Here is a 19,981-nt window from a genome sequence, read left to right as displayed (position 1 = left end):
GAAGGAAGGAAGGAAGGAAGGAAGGAAGGAAGGAAGGAAGGAAGGAAGGAAGGAAGGAAGGAAGGATCTCTGAACTGAAAGTCAATGAAAAAAAAAAAAAAAGAAGAAAGATTTGCAAAGACTTCTGAGGGCTTAAAAAACAATAAAGTTTCATCAAACAATCCATAGACAAATCCCTCACATATAAATCTGCATCAAGTAGGATGGCAAAGTTTTTTCTTTTAATTCTATAAGATTTATATACAGTGTACATTGGGGAAGCTTGGGGACAGGGAAATTAAGAAGATAGTTTCTAAAACTGTCAAGTAAAGAAATAAAAAAAGACTTACTGTGGACTGTGTTTGTGCCATGTATTCATCCTCCATTTTATTCAGACGCATATTTGTATCCTCAAGCAGTTCTTGAATATTTTCAGTGTGTTGCTTTTGCAGATCAAACTTTTCCTTTTCCATTTCTGCTACAGCATGGTGGAGCTACACAATGAAACCAAGAATTGACTCTTTCACTACTATGAAATAGACTATTTTGTGATTCAGAAAAACCTGATGAACAAAAGATATAAAACCAACAAATAAGCATTCAAAGTAAAAATATCATATAAAGAACATAATTAGGAAGCACTTAATTTTTTTCTTTACTTTCCTGAACTGAAAATTTTAATAGCTAAACAAATATTAAAGAGAATTATCTGCCTCAGGTAGAAACAGTACATAAATGAGACAGATAGTAAAACAGCTAAAAAGCATTAGTGTTAGTCTGAAATCAGAAAACAGAAACGTTAATATTCTTATTGATTAGGAATATTATCTGTCTGTATTATTCATTTTATTTGTATGAAGTTTTACACAATAGTAATGTTTAAAAAATGCTTTTTCCCCTATCTCAACCCCCAACAAGAAACTACTTTTAGCCATTCTATAATCTACACATAAGTGGACACATAGATCACATTTTTAAATCAAATAGAAAATGACAGGATGACTAAGGACAACTTTAAATTATACATATCATATACGAAGTGCTTTATTTACAAAGATTACTGGGTATACACTGTGGAAATGGATGAAGCTTTAAAATACCTATGTAAACTAAGGTAAAGAAAACAAAGGCAAATACGGGAGGTCCAGACAAGGTTCAATGGACAACTTCCAAAGGGGGTTGAATATCTGTGCTCCCGGCCTTGTAGATATTCCTTCACTTATCTTAATGGGAGTGGAATTCTGAGTCTAACTCCTCTTCTCTATACCCAACTCCAGGCCTACTCAATAGGTGGGGAGAGAAGAGTCCAAAATAGTCTAAATGGTATATCTGACTCATTATCCATGAATAGGAGAGAGAGACAAAGACATGATACTGGCAGTGTGGACTTTAAAACAGGGAAGACTGAGAGAAGTTGGGAACTAGAAGCAGAATGCAGACAATAATTATGGTAACAGTACTTGGTAAGAGTCCCAAGAACGTTTCTTCTGGTTTCTAGCTGAACAGGGAGAGTTAGGGTGGTTCAGTAATAGCTAAATAGAAGACCCTTGAGTTTCACAAATTTAATATATGCAGTTTTAACTATTTGTAAGTGGTCCCCAAAATCCCTGGCATGTTTAAATTATATTTTTGCTGAAATATAAATTTTAAGCCAGTGTTATGTCTGATATTCAAAAGTGAGTCACTTAGCTGGTAAAAGAACGTAGCCAAGCTCATAGCACCTCAATCTCAGGGCTCCTTCATAGCTGTTGATTGACATGCACGGTAACTCTGATAAAGGAATCTAAAGGAGTCACTTGGAATTTTGTGGTGATACTTTTGTATATATTTGTGGCTATAGTGGTTTCCTCATGTTTATAGTCTCCCAAAGGCCCTAGGACATATGCCCTCTCAATATCAAAAATCTACAGTATTTAGTAGCTAATCAATACATTTTTCAGGTGTATCTCACAATTTTTTTATAAGGGGACTGTGCCTGTTGGAGGGGTGTCTTTAACTCAGGCTGAGTCATTTAAAACTCACCCTAGGAATTTATAGTTGAGACTACAAGGGTAAAAATGGCACTGGCAAAAACAAGCACACTACAACTTTGGCTGATCTGTTTGAGGATCAGGTGTATCTAGTCTAATAATCTGATTACAGATAATTAATATGTATTCATTCAACAAATTTTATTAGTACCTAGTATGCACCAGGCACACTGCATCAATGAGAGCTTTCTCAAACCCAGAAATGAACTGGAATCCATGTCACTTGATCTGAGAGGCTTCCTCCAAGGGATGAATTGTTTGTTTGAGCAGCAAATATTCTTTAGCATGCTATAAAGTACAAATTTTGCTAGGGTTTATGAAACCTTAAGGATGCCATCATGGCCCTGATAATAAGTTGATCCATAAAAATTCCCAAGGAGATTTTTTACCCAGAGTTTGGCAATGGATACAGGAGATGTAAAAGCCCTTCCCAGCATCCTACATATGTAGTAGATCCAGAGGCACCAGGAACATGTTCCAAACAGGAAGAACAGTGTTATAAAAGCCCACAGTATAATGGTGCAGCCACTTTGGAAAACAGTCTGGCAGTTCCTCAAAAAGTTAGAGCTACCATATAACCCAGCAATTCCACTCCTAGGTATATACTCAAGAGAATTTAAAACATATGTCCACACAAAAACATGTGCACATATGTTCACAGAAACATTATTCATAATATCCAAAAAGTGGAATTGACTCAAATATCCATCAACTGATAAATGGATAAACAAAATACGGGGTATATCCATACAATGGAATGTTGAATTAATTATTGATTCAATTTAGCAAGGTTGAAACTTAAAAACACAGTAAGTGAATGAAGCCAGTCACAAAATGACACATATTATATGATTCCATTTATATGAAATGTCTAGAATAGGCGAATCTAGAGAAAGAGAAAGTAGATTAGTGGTTGCAAGAGGCTGGGGAAGGGAGAAAGAGGAAGTGAACGCTAATAGGTACATAGTTTCTTTCTGTGTACTGATTAGTGATGGAAATGTTCTGGAAATTATATAGTGGTGATAGCTGCACAACTTTGTGAATATACCAAAAAATACTAAATCATACACTTTAAGAAGTTGAATTTTACCAGATGTGAATCATAACTCAATTTTTTAAAAAGGCCAGATAGCTGGGGAAAGTTTTGTACAGCTAGTACAAAAGTACAAGAAGGGAAACAGGATTGTGACAAAAGATGAGGCTTGAAAGAGCACCAGAGTCTTAGACATGAAGAGCCTTGTAAATCCTAAGGCAATGGGAGCCACTGATTTGAACATGGTGGTAAGACCAACCAGATGTGTGTTTTAGAAAGACCAGTCTGGCTGCATTGTGGGACAGGGACCGAAGAGCCTCAGACTAGGGACAGCATCCAGTTACAGTGTGTCTAGGCAAGAGATAGTGGTCTTCGGACCTAGAAGGGACAATGGTGAATAAACTCAAAAGATGCAGAATGAACAGAAGTCAGCAAGTGATTACATGTGTGAGGTGAAACAAAAAGAAGAGTCTTTGAGCAGCTGGGTAGATGGCTATAGGGAAATAGAGAACAGGGAAAAAGGGAATAATACCCTTAGGGAGCGATTGTTTTAGCAACAAAGGAAGAAGATGAAGTTTGGGGACAATGGAATTTAGATCAAGGAGAGATTTTAAATACGTAGTTAAATAACTGGGATTTAAGGTGAGAGATACAGGATATGTATTTCTATTAGGGAGTAATATACACAATATGCACATATCACATTACCGTTTCTGTACAGAATATCTAACAATTTTTGAATGAATGACTGCATAAATCACAAAATGAATCTATCATCTGCTTATTAATTTTTGGTATCTATCCTGTTTGGAATCTATCATCTGCTTATTAATTTTTGGTATCTATCCTGTTTGGTATCTATCCAGGTTTTCATCTCTGCCCAGATTTACACGGAATCATACTTCACAAAAAAGACTTTCAACCAGGTTTACAGTGTTTACACATCCACTGTTTATTGTATAACTGTAAGAAAGATCTATTAATCCAGCAAAAAGAAAAGGATTCCTTGTCTATTCAAATACCTTGCAGTTTAAACTAGGAAATAACAAACTAGGGAATTCAGACGAAGGGAGGAAGGGAGCCTGCTAGGTACACAAGGTATCTATAACAAGTACAACATTATGCCAGATTTAAAGAAAAGATAAAATCAAAATGTGAGAAAGAGAAAACCACACAAATTGACAAAGTAAAACTAGAAAAGAGCTAACTCTATCCCTCCTAATATCTTTGCAGAGTTCCATCTTAATATCTTCCCAGACTGGTCCTGAAGCTGCCGTCACCAGGACATATTTCAGAGTAACACTGTCAGCTTGGGAAGGCATTTATAAATTTCAATGAAACGTTTTGAAACCGGACTAACAGAGAAAATATCAGTATGAGTTAACTGAAGATTGTTATGATAGAATATATCAAAAGAAGTAACATTTAATTTCTCTTAAATGTATATTGTAATTTGAGCTAAGGGCTCCCAAGTGAAAGTACTACATTACTTTGTAAGACTCATTCATAATGAGTATTTTTGTTACATTAATCTTGGTGTTACTAAATTATATGAAAATATTTTTTCCTAATTATTAAATTAAATACTTCTCTAAGAATGATCCATCCACTAGTGATTATGTTTACATCAAAAGCAAGTTTACAGAGACTGGGAGGGGACAGCAAAGGGAGAGGTGGGTCAATAAGTACAAAGTTACAGTTAGATAGAAAGAATAAGTCCCGGTGTTCTATAGTAAGGTGATGATGGTTGACAATAAAGTATTGTATATTGCAAATTAGCTAGAAGAGAAGCCTTTGAATGTTCTCACCATAAAGAAATGATAAATGCATGAGGGGATGGATATGCTAAATACCAATCTGATCATTATATAACAAATACATGTATTAAAACATCAAATTGAACCCCATTAATATGTAGGATTAAAATATATGAATATAAAAAAATAATAAAATAAAACAGGTTCCACAAAAAATACAACTTTATACTATAACTTCTATCTGGATTATATTATCTGAAAATCCAGGAAAGAAATGTTCCAATGGCTCAAATCCAAAATTAAAAAGGTTTCATTTCCAAAAATTGTCCTACTGCTATTTCCCAACTAATTTTGCTTAAAATCTATTGGTTATGACAAAAAAAAAATCCAGAACATTAATTAAATTCAGTAATTAATTAAAATTAGTCAAAAGTACTAGCGTTTTCTAAATGAAAACTATTTTATAGATAATAGACTTCTAGAAAAAAATATACCAAAACATGAATCATAGCAATTTCTAGATAGTGTAGAATTTTGTTATTTTTATTTACTTTTTTCGTACTGTTCTGTATATTGTGTGAAATCCATTGTGTTTAAAATTAAAGATGTTACTTTGAAGCATAAACTTTTATGTTTTCTATAACTATTTTATGTAGCTTACCTTTTTCTCCCAATCATTATTCAGAGATTCTGTACTTTGCTCACATATCTTTTTTAGCTCTGCAATCTGGTTGTCTTTAGTCTCTCTGATAACTTGACAGTCACGTATAAGGGTCTGAACTGTCAAAAACGAGGAAAACATAGTTAAACCAATTTTAGATAATACAGGAGTTTGATGATATAAATACAGTGCACTAGTTAATATATAATTCAATTTTTCACTGTCTTCTCAATTCTCTCTTCTAAAGTATCACTTATTCTCTGCTCCTTTTCTCCATTTCTGCTACCATGGACAGGCTTGGTTGAATTCATCATTACACACTCCCTAGACAATGCTAACTGTGTGCTAGCCTCAAGTATCATTCCCCTCCGATGGGTCCCCTGTTGCTTTAAAGAGGCCTTTCCACAGTACAAATCCATTAATGTTACTCCCAGGCTTAAAATCATCCTACTGTTCTCCTCACCTAAAAGATTAAGTCTAAAAGCCTCTAATACAGAAAATAGTTCCTCATGATTCAACTATTCCCTGGCCATATCTCTTGCCAGTTCCATATTTTAAACCTGTATTGTATATAAACACACCAACCTATCTGCAGATTCCTGAGGACATATTCTCTTTTGTATCACTGCCTAAATATGACCATCTATTTATGACAATCGTATCCTAGAATGGCCTTCCCTCTCTTGCTGAAAAACTCCTACTCATCCTTAGAGTTGCAGTTCAAGTATCACCTTCTTTATAAACCATTCACCAACCAGACTACTATCCTTGAAGGGACAGAAAGCAACTCTTCTTTATTCCCATGAAACCTTGTGTATTTCTCTATTAAATCACTTATTATATGTAACGGTTTACTTGCCTATTTCCTCTTCAATAAGACTATGTTCACTGAGAAGAAAGACATTTCAATTTCTTATCCACAGGGCGTAATTGTGCCATACAGGCAAGTGCTCAAAAAGATGTGTACTGAGTGAATAAATAAAGGAACCCATCATTTCAATATATTGTGGTTATTAGGTACTTTAAAATAATTTTCAAGGTTTATGTTACTAAAACGAAATGTTTTAAATTCTATTATATATTTCCCTTATAAATCATTTATATTTCTATCTTCTCTAAAATTATTTAAATTGTCACTGATATAAGTGAAAATTTGTTTAATATATTCATGTCACTGGATGCTAAAATAAATTCAGCTGTTTTTTTACTTGAATGTAATATTTTCCTAGCTTACTGAATATGTTTTTATTCATTTACTTCAAGTAAATAGCAAATTTTTCATAAACATTTCCTGAGGAATTTCTTTCACTTGTATCTCAACCATACAACAAATAAGGGAAAGAAGAGAATGCAAGTTAACCTAACATTAGCCTTTACATCTAAACATACGTTATTTTACAATTCCAAAATTAAACTAAGACCTGGTTGTAATTCAAAAAGCATTAAGGAGCATTATTTCTAAAACTTGGGCATTTTTATTTATATTTTGGCAGCTGGCCAGTTCTGGGATCCAAACCCTTGACCTTGGTGTTACAAGGCTGTGCTCTAACCAACTGAGCTAACCAGCCAAACTGTAAACTTGGCCACTTTGAAAACTTAGGCATGTTTGAATTGCGTGGTTTGAATCAGGGTGAGAAAGAAAACCTGAAAATAAATTTAAAATATTTTTGTAGCCACTGATAATATATGCAGAAAGAACTCGGACAAATTTCTAATTACTTTTACCAACATTTAAGGCTAGAAATGAATCTAAAAATATATCTTTCATTGGTTTAGTTATATATATGTGATTGCCATCCGAAATTGTCAAGGGCATTACGTTCACCTAGATACTCTCAGGTTTGATGATTTAGGGAGATCCAGTAAGCTCCATATGGAAAGCCCTAAATGAAAACCTTCCTTTCTCCTTTCCTCTTACTCATCATTTATACTTATCATTCACCAAGTCCTGATTCACTCCTCAAAATTTCTTCTTCAGTTCCATTCTCACTACTCCCACTGCCCCTCACCCAGATATTCTGTGCAAAATTACAGAAGCACAGAAGCATAACATCTTTGAGTTAAAAGGGACTTGACATATTTATTCTGACTTCCCCATTGTATGATGATTAAACCAAGGCCCAGAGACCTCCTGATGTCATGTATCAGACATTGAATAGCAGTGCTGGGATGAGATCCTCCATTCTGTAACGAGTGGAATGCTCTCTCCCTCACTCCATTCTGCCTCTGACTGCTCTAACAGACTAGGCATTTTGTATGATGATTAAACCAAGGCCCAGAGACCTCCTGATGTCATGTATCAGACATTGAATAGCAGTGCTGGGATGAGATCCTCCATTCTGTAATGAGTGGAATGCTCTCTCCCTCACTCCATTCTGCCTCTGACTGCTCTAACAGACTAGGCATTTGCCTTATCCATGTTCAAGCATTACCAGGCTACTCCTCTTATAAAACATGAGATCCTAAAACTCACACTCAAAAATGTTCTCTGGTTCCCCAGCATCTACAGGATAAAGTTCAAACTTTTAAATCTGAAATTCAAAGTCATGCTTAACCTAGCCCCTGGTCAACTATCTTTAATCTTTTAAAATCTACTTCTTAATGCATAGGGCATCTACTGTGGCTAAATAGTTTTGCAGCAACCTTTCTACAACTTACCAATTTCAGCATTCCAATCCCAGTTACCTGGAACTAATAAAATCTTATAAAACTTCACAAAATCTTACAAGAGCTCTTTTCTTCATAAAATATTACCTGCACTCTCTCGTGTAATCACCTGCTGATTTAGATGCTTTGAGCCATAGTCAATTTAATACTTCATTACACACTTTCTTTTCCTTCTTAATGAAAGTGTAAACGGAAAATGCTTTTTAAATTTTTTCTATCAATCACAATACTAGCATATACTATAAGATATAAAGTAGATATTTAACATAATAAATTTTACTAGATGAAAAGAAGTAATTCCCTTCAATTTTCTCATTAAAGCTAGTAAGTCCTAATTCTATGACCGCCCTTAACTGATTTATGGCAGCTCTACCCCAGTGAGGAGCAAGAGAGTTAAAAAGAGGGAGTGACAGCGACATACTCCTCAAACTCCTTAGCCAAACCAACCACCGTTACCACCATGTTGCTATCGCCGCTACACACAGTTTTTTCCCAGCCATATGGAAGCCCACATAAATTCGTCCACTGATGGAAGCCCACATAAATATTCCCATCTCATACTATGAAGGTCAGAACTAAAATTTTACTTTCTACCATCACTAAGACAAAATGAAAATGCTATTAAAAGATTTATATAACAATACAACGTCACCTTTCTTTTCAAGCTTTCTAATAGCCTCCTCAGTTTCATTTTGTTTCTTTCTGTACAAGGTTTTCAATTCTTCTATTTCATTATTCTTTCTTTCTAAAATCTGGAAATATATTTAAAATGTTTTAGTATACTACACTGTTTTAAGTATAGAGCACGTAATTTTTATAATGCAAGTCTCACAACTAATCTTATAAATGTTTCCCCCCAAAATTGTAAAAATTAATAGTACATTGAGAAAATTATTAAATATACTAGAATAATTGATTATCTGAAAGAAATGTGTTATCTGTTCAGAATTTTCATGTATCAATTTTTAAGGAGAGTATAAATAATAAATAAGGTGATTCCCTAAAATATAATTCAGAAATTAAACTGTCATAAAGTGGCAGAGATAAGCCATCAGAAACTTGACATGCTGGGATAGTACAATTCACTCCACTGCACTGGAATAGAACATCTTCAGCTAAGCATGTCCCTGAATCCTCCCACAAGTGCCCTTCTATCATTTTAATTCAGAATAACAAGAATTCCCAGATATATGGAAATATGACAGGTAATAGGCTTCTTTTATATATAGTTCTGCTAATGTAAATCAGAAAAAATCATCTCAAAATGTCAAAAACTGCATGAAAATTTTACATCATTAATTTTTATTGTCAGAAGTTTTGAATTTAATCACTTAATAAAATTTAATCATGATTTTATAGTCCAAAATACATCTATACTTAAAAAAACAAAACAAAACACAGAAATAACCAAAATGCAGGAAAGTTAGCAAGCAGGACAAAATGCTAATCAAGGGGGGGAAACCCAAATTAAGGCAGGAATAGGAATATTCACTTTTCTTACAGTTGGGGTATATTTCCTATATACCCAAAGTCAGCTAAAAAAAGAGGGGGGGATTGCTCACCAATATCTAGCTAACTTTTTCTTAGTGTTTTTATTACCAGCATTTTACCTTTCCTTGTTTCAATCCCATCTCTAACACTAATTGGTGAATAAGAAAAGGAGCACGTTTGACCCCTGATGTCCAAAAAAAAAAGCAAAAAAGGAAAAGAATGTATGCAAATAGATAAAATACTAAATCTTATTCCTCCCCAATTCCTGACACTTAGAAAATGCCATACAAGCAAAAAAACTGATTAATATACTTCCCAATTCTGGAATAAGACCAAGGATTTTATTTATATTTTACCTGACACTTCAAACTAGTTGCTTTGCTTTCTTTCTTTACACAGAATTTATTTAAAAAGAAAAGATCCTAGATAAGGATTTTATTATTAAATGTTTTTCTTATAATATATCTTTGCAACAGACATACCAAGAAGCCTATTTCAAACTCTATCACCTGATTTTACCAAATTTATCTTTTATATTCATTTATCTTATACATCAATCTTACACGTCAATGTATTCTATTTCATTTGGACATGTTACATTGAAATTATATTATTGATTCTCTAACATATTTATGACAGAGAACTGTTTTTATCTAAACAGCTTAAACTAATGTAAAATTCTAGTAAAAACAAAAAGAAATATTTGCCTTTAAATTTTTAATGGGGGAGAGGAGAGAAGAAGGAAAAGGATTCAATATTTTTTTCTCTAATATACAATCAGTGGTTTCCTTCAGGTTGCTTTGAAAGATGAGCTAAACATGCACCTAACTAAATATCAACATATTTTAAGCTTTTAAGAAAGCTTGCACATGTGATGTTATGGCCTCACCTACCTGCCTTTGTCTCTGTCACTCAGTTTTGGGAAGCAATTTCATAGGCTTACTTTTGAAACAGTAAGCGCAAAATTTCTATTTGTATCAACCTTCATGTGTTTTAAAAACAAATACATTATTACAACTAAATTTTTAATTATGATTAAAATAAAGTATCAACTCAAAAATTCCATGTAAGATAACCACAAATGATGACTTTTGCTCTGCCAGTTAAAAAGAAAAATAAATTTTATTTAAAAATACAGATTGAAAGCTTGGAAAGCATAAATCCCAATGAGCGACTTATAAAAGAAGTTTCATTGTCAGTGCTAGCATTACAATGTATGCAATCTGTATCAAACAGAACTAAATCCAAGAGTTCCTTTTTAAATGAAAAAGGAAATTCTAATTACCAGAAAGCTGAGAGAATATTAGTAAAAAACAAATTCTAGTATTTATAGTTGATATCTCATTTCAAGTTTCATGAAAGGTAATGATAGAATGCAGATAAAGGACTATAAGAAGGCCAACCTTAAAACAATAGTTGAAGAAGAACCAAAAGATAATGTAAATATAAGGTTTCACATACACACATACGTTTAGCAAATGAAATTTAAAGATCAACTTTTGCTGGGATATTACTTTAGCAAATTCCATTTATAGCATAAAGTATCTTAAAATACATAAATAAGTGGATCAATAAATGTATAAATGTATGGACCATCACAAGACCTAGAATACTTTAAATGTTTAATATAAACAAAAGAATAATTGATATACTGTATATCCTACCTTCTGAACATCAGCATCATGTTTCTGCTGCAGTTTAAGCTTTTCTTCATGAAATTTAGCTTCCATCATTTTTGTTTTCATGTCCAACTTCATGGAAAAATTGTAAAGGTGTTATTAATTACTTTTCCCTTTGGCAAAAGATACATGATTAAATTAAAATAGCTCCCTGTATAAAAGACAGTATCACTTTCTACTTTACCTTGTAGCCACAGATTCTAGCCATCACATTATATATGCCAATACGTTGGTTGCATTCTTTCAATTACTTCCAAACTAATTAACAGTCTTTAAAATAATTTTCACTTGATAACCAAAACTAACAATACTAAGTACAGATTCATCAGTTATCTCCTACCTTCCTCCACCAAAAAACAAGTCATTTAAAAATGATTTTTGGGGCTGGCCCGGTGGCGCACCGGATAGTGCGCCGCTTGGGAAGCGCGGCGGCGCTCCCGCCCGAGGGTTCGGATCCCACATACAGACCAGTTCCCGCTCACTGGCTGAGCGAGGCGCGGGAGCAACACCGAGGGTTGCAATCCCGTTGCCGGTCCCCAGTCCAGTACGGGGGCAACACTGAGGGTTGTGATCCATTGCCGGACACGGAAAAAGACAAAAGACAAAAAATAAAAATAAAAATAAAAATGATTTTTGACTTTTGCTGTTACATTTAAATCCACACAGTACAGCCTTTATTATTTTTCATGTCAGTATCACCCAACCTTTTAACTTTTTTCTTTGCTCACATCTACATACTCATTTAAAAATACTCTTATTAACCTACATATTTAAACATGACAATTTGAGAATAATATCCACAAAAATCGCAAATTACTGATAAATGCACGTTTCTCTTAAGAGTTTTCCAGTTCTCTCTCCCGGAATCAACTCTCAAAGCAGTGACTTTATCTCCTTTTTAGTATTCCATAACTCCTAACCACCCCAAACCAACACCACATGCAACAATGTTCTGAGCAAAGCCATCAAAAAGTAGCCAATGCTTGTAGATAATGAGTGCATCCTATAATTAAAACAACAGTCAGTAGTGACAGTTAAGAAGAGCAACATAAAACTAATTATCAATTAATTAGGTAGAAGAATTTGGCCACCTGGTTCCTTACTGTTTAAGAGTATACACATTAGAGTCTGACAGACCTCATTTCTCTCTAATTCTAATCCCACCACACACTAACTTTTGTGACTTTAGGGAAGTCAACAACCACTTTGACACTCTATTTCCTCTTCTGCTAATTAAGAAACAATATCCTTACCTCAATGGATTGTGAAATTTATATTCAATGAAATAATTTAGGTGACCATATCCAGTAAAATGTATGGCATAACTTTATGTCCATTGTCAGATGACTGGATAAGAAAAATGTGGCATATATACTCAATGGAATACTACTCTGTCATTAAAAAAAAAAAAAAAAAAATGAAATTTGCCATTCACAGCAACATGGATGGACATAGAGAAAATTAAGTGAAATACTGCATGTCTTCACTCATAGTGGGGGAGGGGGAGGGGGGAGGGAAGGAAGGAAGGAAGGAAGGAAGGAAGGAAGGAAGGAAGACAATAATACATTAAACTTCCAAAAAAAGAGAGAGAGAACAGAATTGTGGTTATCAGTGATGGGAAAGGGGGAGGAAGAGGGAGACTGACAAGAAACTAGTTGACGGTCACAAAGATTATGTTTTGTAAACGTGAGTATACTAATTACATTGATTTGATCACCACATATTGCACACATGTCCTGATATTCGATTCTGTACCCCACAAATATATATAATCAATAATAAATAAATACACAAATACATAAATACATCTTAAAAAAGACATCGTATGGCATAAAGTAGGTATTCAAAAATATTAGTTTACAACCTTCAGGAAACTTTTCTTTTAAAATATTATAAATGTACTATCAAATTATTTTCTTGAAATTTTTTGAAACACACTATATTTTCAATTACTACTTCAAATACAAGATAAATAATGAATATAAACTTAACAAGGTAAACATGCATGATCAAATCAACATATCAAAATGAAATTCACAAACAAAAGTTAAGGTAACAAAGATTCATCACTTTTAAACATCATGAATGGGGGAGAAGGAAACAGTTAGCCATTTACTTTGCAAAAGGAAAAAATTATGAATGTTTCTATTCTCTTGCCTTTAAATCGCATGATACTTTTTCCTCATTTTTGTAGAAAAAGGGCTAGGTAATCTAATTCCGTATGAAGTTACTTAACAGAAGCATTTTGGAGTATATAAAAAAGGAATTAAACCCAAAAAGCAATAAAACAAAGCTGGCCAGGTAGAAGGGACAAGATTCATTGCCAGATCTTTTCATAATACCTCCTAGAGAAATTAACATACCCTCAGCTTCTGAGGGTCAACCCTAAATACCATGGAACTGTGCTGCCATACTCTAACCCATCGCACCTCATTTGTGCCACCTCAATCTTTATTGATCAAATTAGGAATAAACACCTGAAACATGCTTAAGTAATCCATTAGCTAGTAAACAATCATTCAGATTCTCTCTCTCAAGAATCTGCAAACAGGGACAATTTGACTTTGACTTTTCCAATCTGGATGCCCTTTATTTTTTTTTTTTTCCTGCCTGATTGCTCTGGCTAGTACTTCCAACATTATGTTAAATAGGAGTGGTGAGAGTAGGCATCCTTGTCTTGTTCCTTTTCTTATCATCCCATTTAGGATATGATATTGGAGGAGGGTTTGTCATATATGGCTTTTATGTGTTGAGATTGTTTCCTTCCATACCTAATTTACTGAGTCTTTATCATGAAGGGATGCTGAATTTTATAAAATGTTTTTTCTGCATCTATTGAGATAGTCATGTGGTTTTTGTCCTTGATTTTGTTGATGTGGTGTACCACATTTACTGGTGTGCATATGTTGAACCATTCTTGCCTCACTGGGATTAATACCACTTGATCGTGGTATATAATTTTTTTGATATGTTGCTCTATTCTATTTGCTAATATTTTTTGAGGATTTTTATATCTATATTCACCAAAGATATTGGCCTGTAGTTTTGAATTTTTGTTGTATCTCTGTCTGGTTTTGGAATAAGGGTGATGCTGGCCTCATAGAATCAGTTTGGGAGAATGGCTTCAGTTTCAATTTTCTGGAATAGTTTGCAGATAATTGGTATTAATTCATCTTTAAAGGTTGGGTGGAATTCAGCAGTAAAGCCATCCTGTGCTGGGCTTTCTTTTTTGGAAGACTGCTGATTTCTGCTTCAATCTTGTCACTTGTTATTGGTCACTCAAGCTTTCTGCTTCTTCTTGGATCAGTTTTGAAAGTTTGTATGTGTCCTGAAATCCATCCAATTCCTCCAGGTTTTTAAATTTATTGGCATGTAGTTGTTTATAATAGTCTCTTGTGAGTCTTTGTATTTCTGTGGTATTGGTTATAACATTTCCTTTTTCATTTCTAATATCTGTTATTTGGGTCTTCTGTCTTCTTTTTTTAGTTAAACTACCTAATAGTTTGTCTATTTGGTTTATCCTCTCGAAAAACCAACTTTTTGTTTCATTGATCTTTTGTATCATTTTTGGAATCTCTATTACATTTAATTCTGCTCTGATCTTAATTATTTTTTTCCATCTGCTAATTTTGGGATTGGATTGCTCGTTTTTCAGGTTCTTGGAGGTGTGGTGTTAGGTTATTTATTTGAAATCTTTCTATCCCATATAAAGAAAAGCCTAAAGACTCTACAAGAAAACTCTTAGAGTTGATAAATGATTTCAGTAAAGTTGCAGGATACAAAATCAACACACAAAAATCAGTAGCATTTTTACATACCAACAATGATTTAGCAGAAAAAAAGTCAAGAAAGCTAGCCCATTTACAATAGTCACCAAAAAAATACCTATGAATCAACCAAGGAGACACAACAAGAACTAAAAATCTCTACAACAAGAACTAAAAATTACCATTGAAAGAAATTAAAGAGGACACAAAAAGATGGAAAGACATTCCATGCTCTTGGATTAGAAGAACAAACACTATAAAAATGTCCATCCTACCCAAAGCAATCTACAAATTCAGTGCAATCCCCATCAAAATACCAATGACATTCTTCACACAAATAGAAAAAACAATCCTAACATTCATATGGAACAAGAGAAGACTTGAATAGCCAAAGCAATCCTGAGCAAAAATAAATAAATAAATAAAGCCAGTAGCATAACACTACCTGACTTCAAATTATACCACAAAGCCATAGCAACCAAAATAGCATGGTACTGGCATAAAAACAGACACTCAGATCAATGGAACAGAATAGAGAACCCAGAAATCAAACCACATACTTAAAGCCAACTAATATTTGACAAAGACAACAAGAACATACATTGGGGAAAAGAGTGTCTCTTCAATAAATGGTGTTAAGAAAACTGGACATCCACATGTAGAAGAATGAAACTAGACTTGTACCTCTCACCATATACCAAAATCAAGTAAAAATGGATTAAAGGCTTACATATAAGACTGAAACCATAAAACTCCTAAAAGCAAACCTTTGGGAAGTAGGACTGAGCAAAGGCTTTATGAATATGACCCTAAAAGCACTGGCAATAAAAGGTAAAATAAACAAATGGGGTTATATCAAACTAAAAAAGCTTCTGCACAGCAAAAGAAACAACAGAGTGAAAAGACAACCTACAGAGCAGGAGAAAATATTTGCAAACTATATATACATACAGCAAAGGATTAATAAACTGGAATATACAAGGAATTCAAACAACTTAACAGTAAAAAAGCAAATAACCCAATTGAAAAATGGGCAAAAGAGTTGAATAAACATTTCTCAAAGGAAGATATACAAATGGCCAACAGAAACATGAAAAAATGCTCAACATCACCGAGCATCAGGGAAATGCAAATCAAAACCACACTGAGATATGATCTCTCCCCAGTTAGACTGGCTATTATCAAAAATACAGAGAATAACAAATGCTGGACAGGATGCAGAGAAAGAGGAGCCCTCCTATACTGCTGGTAGGACTGTAAATCGGTGCACCCTTTGTGGAAAACTGTTTGGAGTTTCCTCAGACAACTACAGATAGAACTGCCGCGCAATCCAGCAATTCCACTGTTGGGTATATACCCAAAGAAATGGAAATCATCATGTCAAAGGGCACTCCCATGCTGCACTCCCATGTTTATCACAGCTCTACTTAAAATAGCCAAGATATGGAACCAACCTAACCTGATTGGATAAGGAAATTTTGGAATATTTACACAATGGAATGCTACTCAGCCATAAAAAAAGAATGAAATACTGCCGTTCACAGAAACATTGATGAACTTAAAGAAAATTATGTTCAGTAAAATAAACGAGGCACAGAAAGAGAAATACCACGTCTTCACTTGGGAGCTAAAAAAAATAAAACAAACAAATAAAAAAGGAAAGTAAGAAAGATACAACAATCACAATAATACTTTGAACCTTCAAAAGGAGAGAACAGAACTGACGTTAGCAGATGTGGGAAAGGGGGAGAGAGAGGGAGGATAAAGGAGGAATTGGTAAAGGGCCATGGAAAACAATTACATTGTATAATGTTGAATATACTAATTATCCTGATTTGAGCATCACATATTGCACACAGGTATTGATATTCAACTCTATACCCCACAGATATGTACAACCAACGATGTTTCAATTAAAAAATAAAAATAAGTAAATAAATAAAGTAAAAAAAAAAAAGAAAGAAAGCAAGAATCTGAACTAGGACAGCAAGATAGCTAGTCTGGGTAGCAAACGCAAGTAACCTCAGCACAGCAATCAAGAGAAAGCAGATGAATCCAGTATACAGAACAAAGCAAAGCGAATACACGAACAGAGAAAAGATTAGAAACCACATGGCACCTGAAATATGAAGCAAGGAAACTTAGGCTCCAGTGGTCTTGATAACACTAGGCATACTTAATTCAAAAGGATGTGTCACTTTTCACTTTAGTAGCTTGATGGATCTCTGTTCTAGCAACTAAAGAAATTTATCTAAATTCTATCTTTCTGGTTATAAATTTTCACTTTGGTATAACATTAAACTTAAAGAAAAGTTACAATAACAGCATAAGAAATTCCCATATACCCATTACCCAGATTCACCAATTTACATTTTGCCCCATGTGCCTTATCGTTTTATAGCTGTATCTCCATCTACATATATATGGAGAGAGACAAAGACAGAGACAGAGAGAGACAGAGAGACAGAGAAAAAGAGATACATGCATATTATTTCCCAAATTATTTGTAAGTTAGAAACATCATTCCTCTTTATTCCTAAAAGCTTCAGTGTAGGTTTCCTTAGAACAAGGACACAGTCTTTCATAACCATAGCACAGTTGTCAAAATTAGGAAATAAAATATTAACACAATAATATTATCTAATGCAGGGTTTATAGTCAAGTGTTATAAATTATCACAATAATGCCATTTATAGCTTTTTTTTCCTGATCCAGGATCATGAATTCCCTCTAGTTGTCATATCAACTGTATCTCTTTTAATCTGGAATGGTCTTTCTTTTTGTTTCTTGGCCTTGACATATTTTAAGAGTATAGCCAGTTATTGAATGTATCTAAGTTTGGATTTGTCTGATGTTTCCTCATGATTAGATTCATCAGATTTTGACAAGAATGATACTAAAGTGATGTTGTGTCCTTTTTCATTGTATCATATTAGGAGGATGTTGGTCTGTCCCCAATTTCCAATGTAAGGTTTAATAACTTGATTGAAATAGTAAACACCAAATTATTATTATAAGACTAATGTTAAAAGAACGTTTCTCCACTGCCATCCTTAAAAATATTAAAAGTATCTCTTGTTTGAAATCTCTTGCCTTGATGCTGAGGAGTAGCTCTATATTTCTTTCCTGTACTCTAGGGCATGATTCATGATAAATCATCAGGATTACAACACAAACACAATTTTACTAGAATAGTATACAAAGACAACAAAAGGATACAGTATTTAAATGTACATGTAGGTATAAATATAAATATAGACATGTATATATGTGTGCATCTACACATACATAATGTGTATGTAAAAGACAGTAAACAGCATTGCTTAATTTAGTTTACCACAAAAGACTGAAATTAAAAGACTGAATATAACAATTCTAATTTGTTCAACCTCCATGTAACCCTGACTCCAAACAACATTTAAGTTTTCTTTTACTAGGATCAGAATATACACTATCAATTTCAAATTTAAGACACCAGGATATCTACTTTAGGCAATAATATAGTAACTAATACCAAACTAACCTCCTACTGTTAACGACAATAAAATGGGATAAAATAGATGATGTAACTGTTCTCAGATACTGGACAACAGGCAGTGCAGCACAATGATTCACATAAATTAAGCTCCACAATAATTCCTGCTCTCTGCCTGGGTACAACTGGAGTCCAAGTAGAAGATCACAGACCCACTGAGCTGAGAAGGCAGAGGTCAGAGTTCAGAGCAGTTAAAGAAGCTGGAATGTTAAGCACAAGGGCACTAGAGAGGTCTGAGCTGCCCAGCAGAGTCCTCTACCAGTGCTTGACCACAGGCTTATGGGCTGGGATGTGTGTGCATTTGATGAATAACAAAGTATAGCTGCTACAAGGTAGAGTATGTAACAGATACTACAGATTAAACAGTGCTCAGAGACATCAAAGGCCCTACCCAGCCAGAGTGAAGGTACCTTCCTAACAGCTTGTGAACACCTGGATCCAGCACAATCTCCATAAAGGGCACACCTTAGTCCTACCCTAAACCTGCCTAAGAACGGCTAGAATCAAGTTATTATAAGATCCTCAGAGAGACCGTTTGTAGGTTGGGTAAGATCATGTTGAAGAGGTTTGGTTAATATCTTCACCTTTCCACAGATTTGCTTTAACAGAATGTAAAACTAAGTCTACACAACTTAAAGGTGTTTGACTCATAACTGAACAGCCTACAAGAACAGAAGAAAATCAATATTCTATGAAGAAAAACAACAGAATCCAGAGTCTCTATAATGTATCACCCACAATGTCCTTTACAGAGAAATTAATAAACATAAACAAAAAAGAATAAAAATAAAATAAAATTATGTTTGCAGGCAAAAATAAAATAAATAAAAGGAGATAATAAGACCCAAGATGACATTATTTAGCACAAAAATATTTAAGGCAGTTAATACAAATACCTTCAAAGAATTAAAGAAAAATATTATTTTAATGCGAGAACAAATCTCAACAGAGAAGAAAAACTTATATAAAATAAATAAAAATTTCAGAACTGAGAATTACAATAATTGAAAGGAAAAAATGCACTATGTTAGCTTAACGGAAGATTTAACATAGCAGAAAAAAGGGTCTGTAAATTTGATAACAGGCCAATAGAAATTACAGAGTCCAAACACCTGAGAGACACAAGATTGAAGAATCAGTAAAAAATAAGCAATACTTTAGGAACCTGTGGTACAAAATTAAAGAGTCTAATATACATGTAATTGGAGCACTTACAAAAGAGTGAGACTGGGGAAAGAAAATATTTTTTAAAATAATGACCAAGGGCTGGCCCAGTGGCGCACTGCTACAGTGCGCCGCTTAGGAGCGCGGTGGTGCTCCTGCCGAGGGTTTGGATCCCACGTACAGACCGGCCGCTCACTGGCTGAGCGAGGTGCGGGCGC

General features: G+C 34.1%; 1 protein-coding gene across 1 annotated transcript in view; it reads right to left on the bottom strand.

Moving 5' to 3' along the window:
* Positions 1–329: 329 nt before the first annotated feature.
* LOC103604390 (centrosomal protein of 112 kDa) overlaps positions 330–19,981 on the bottom strand; it is a gene marked incomplete at its 3' end in the record, with an annotated part of 124,111 nt that continues 104,459 nt past the window's right edge. The window contains exons 8-11 of the mRNA XM_008588947.1: positions 11,283–11,369; positions 8,780–8,879; positions 5,461–5,579; positions 330–473 (exon numbers count right to left, since the gene is read on the bottom strand). Of these exons, the coding sequence (XP_008587169.1) occupies positions 330–473; positions 5,461–5,579; positions 8,780–8,879; positions 11,283–11,369 (450 nt within the window). The remainder of the gene's footprint in view (positions 474–5,460; positions 5,580–8,779; positions 8,880–11,282; positions 11,370–19,981) is intronic.

This window comes from Galeopterus variegatus, unplaced genomic scaffold, assembly GCF_000696425.1.
Source record: "Galeopterus variegatus unplaced genomic scaffold, G_variegatus-3.0.2 Scaffold5116, whole genome shotgun sequence".
NCBI classification, from domain to species: Eukaryota; Metazoa; Chordata; class Mammalia; order Dermoptera; family Cynocephalidae; genus Galeopterus; species Galeopterus variegatus.
This window is presented reverse-complemented; position numbering and strand designations above follow the sequence as displayed.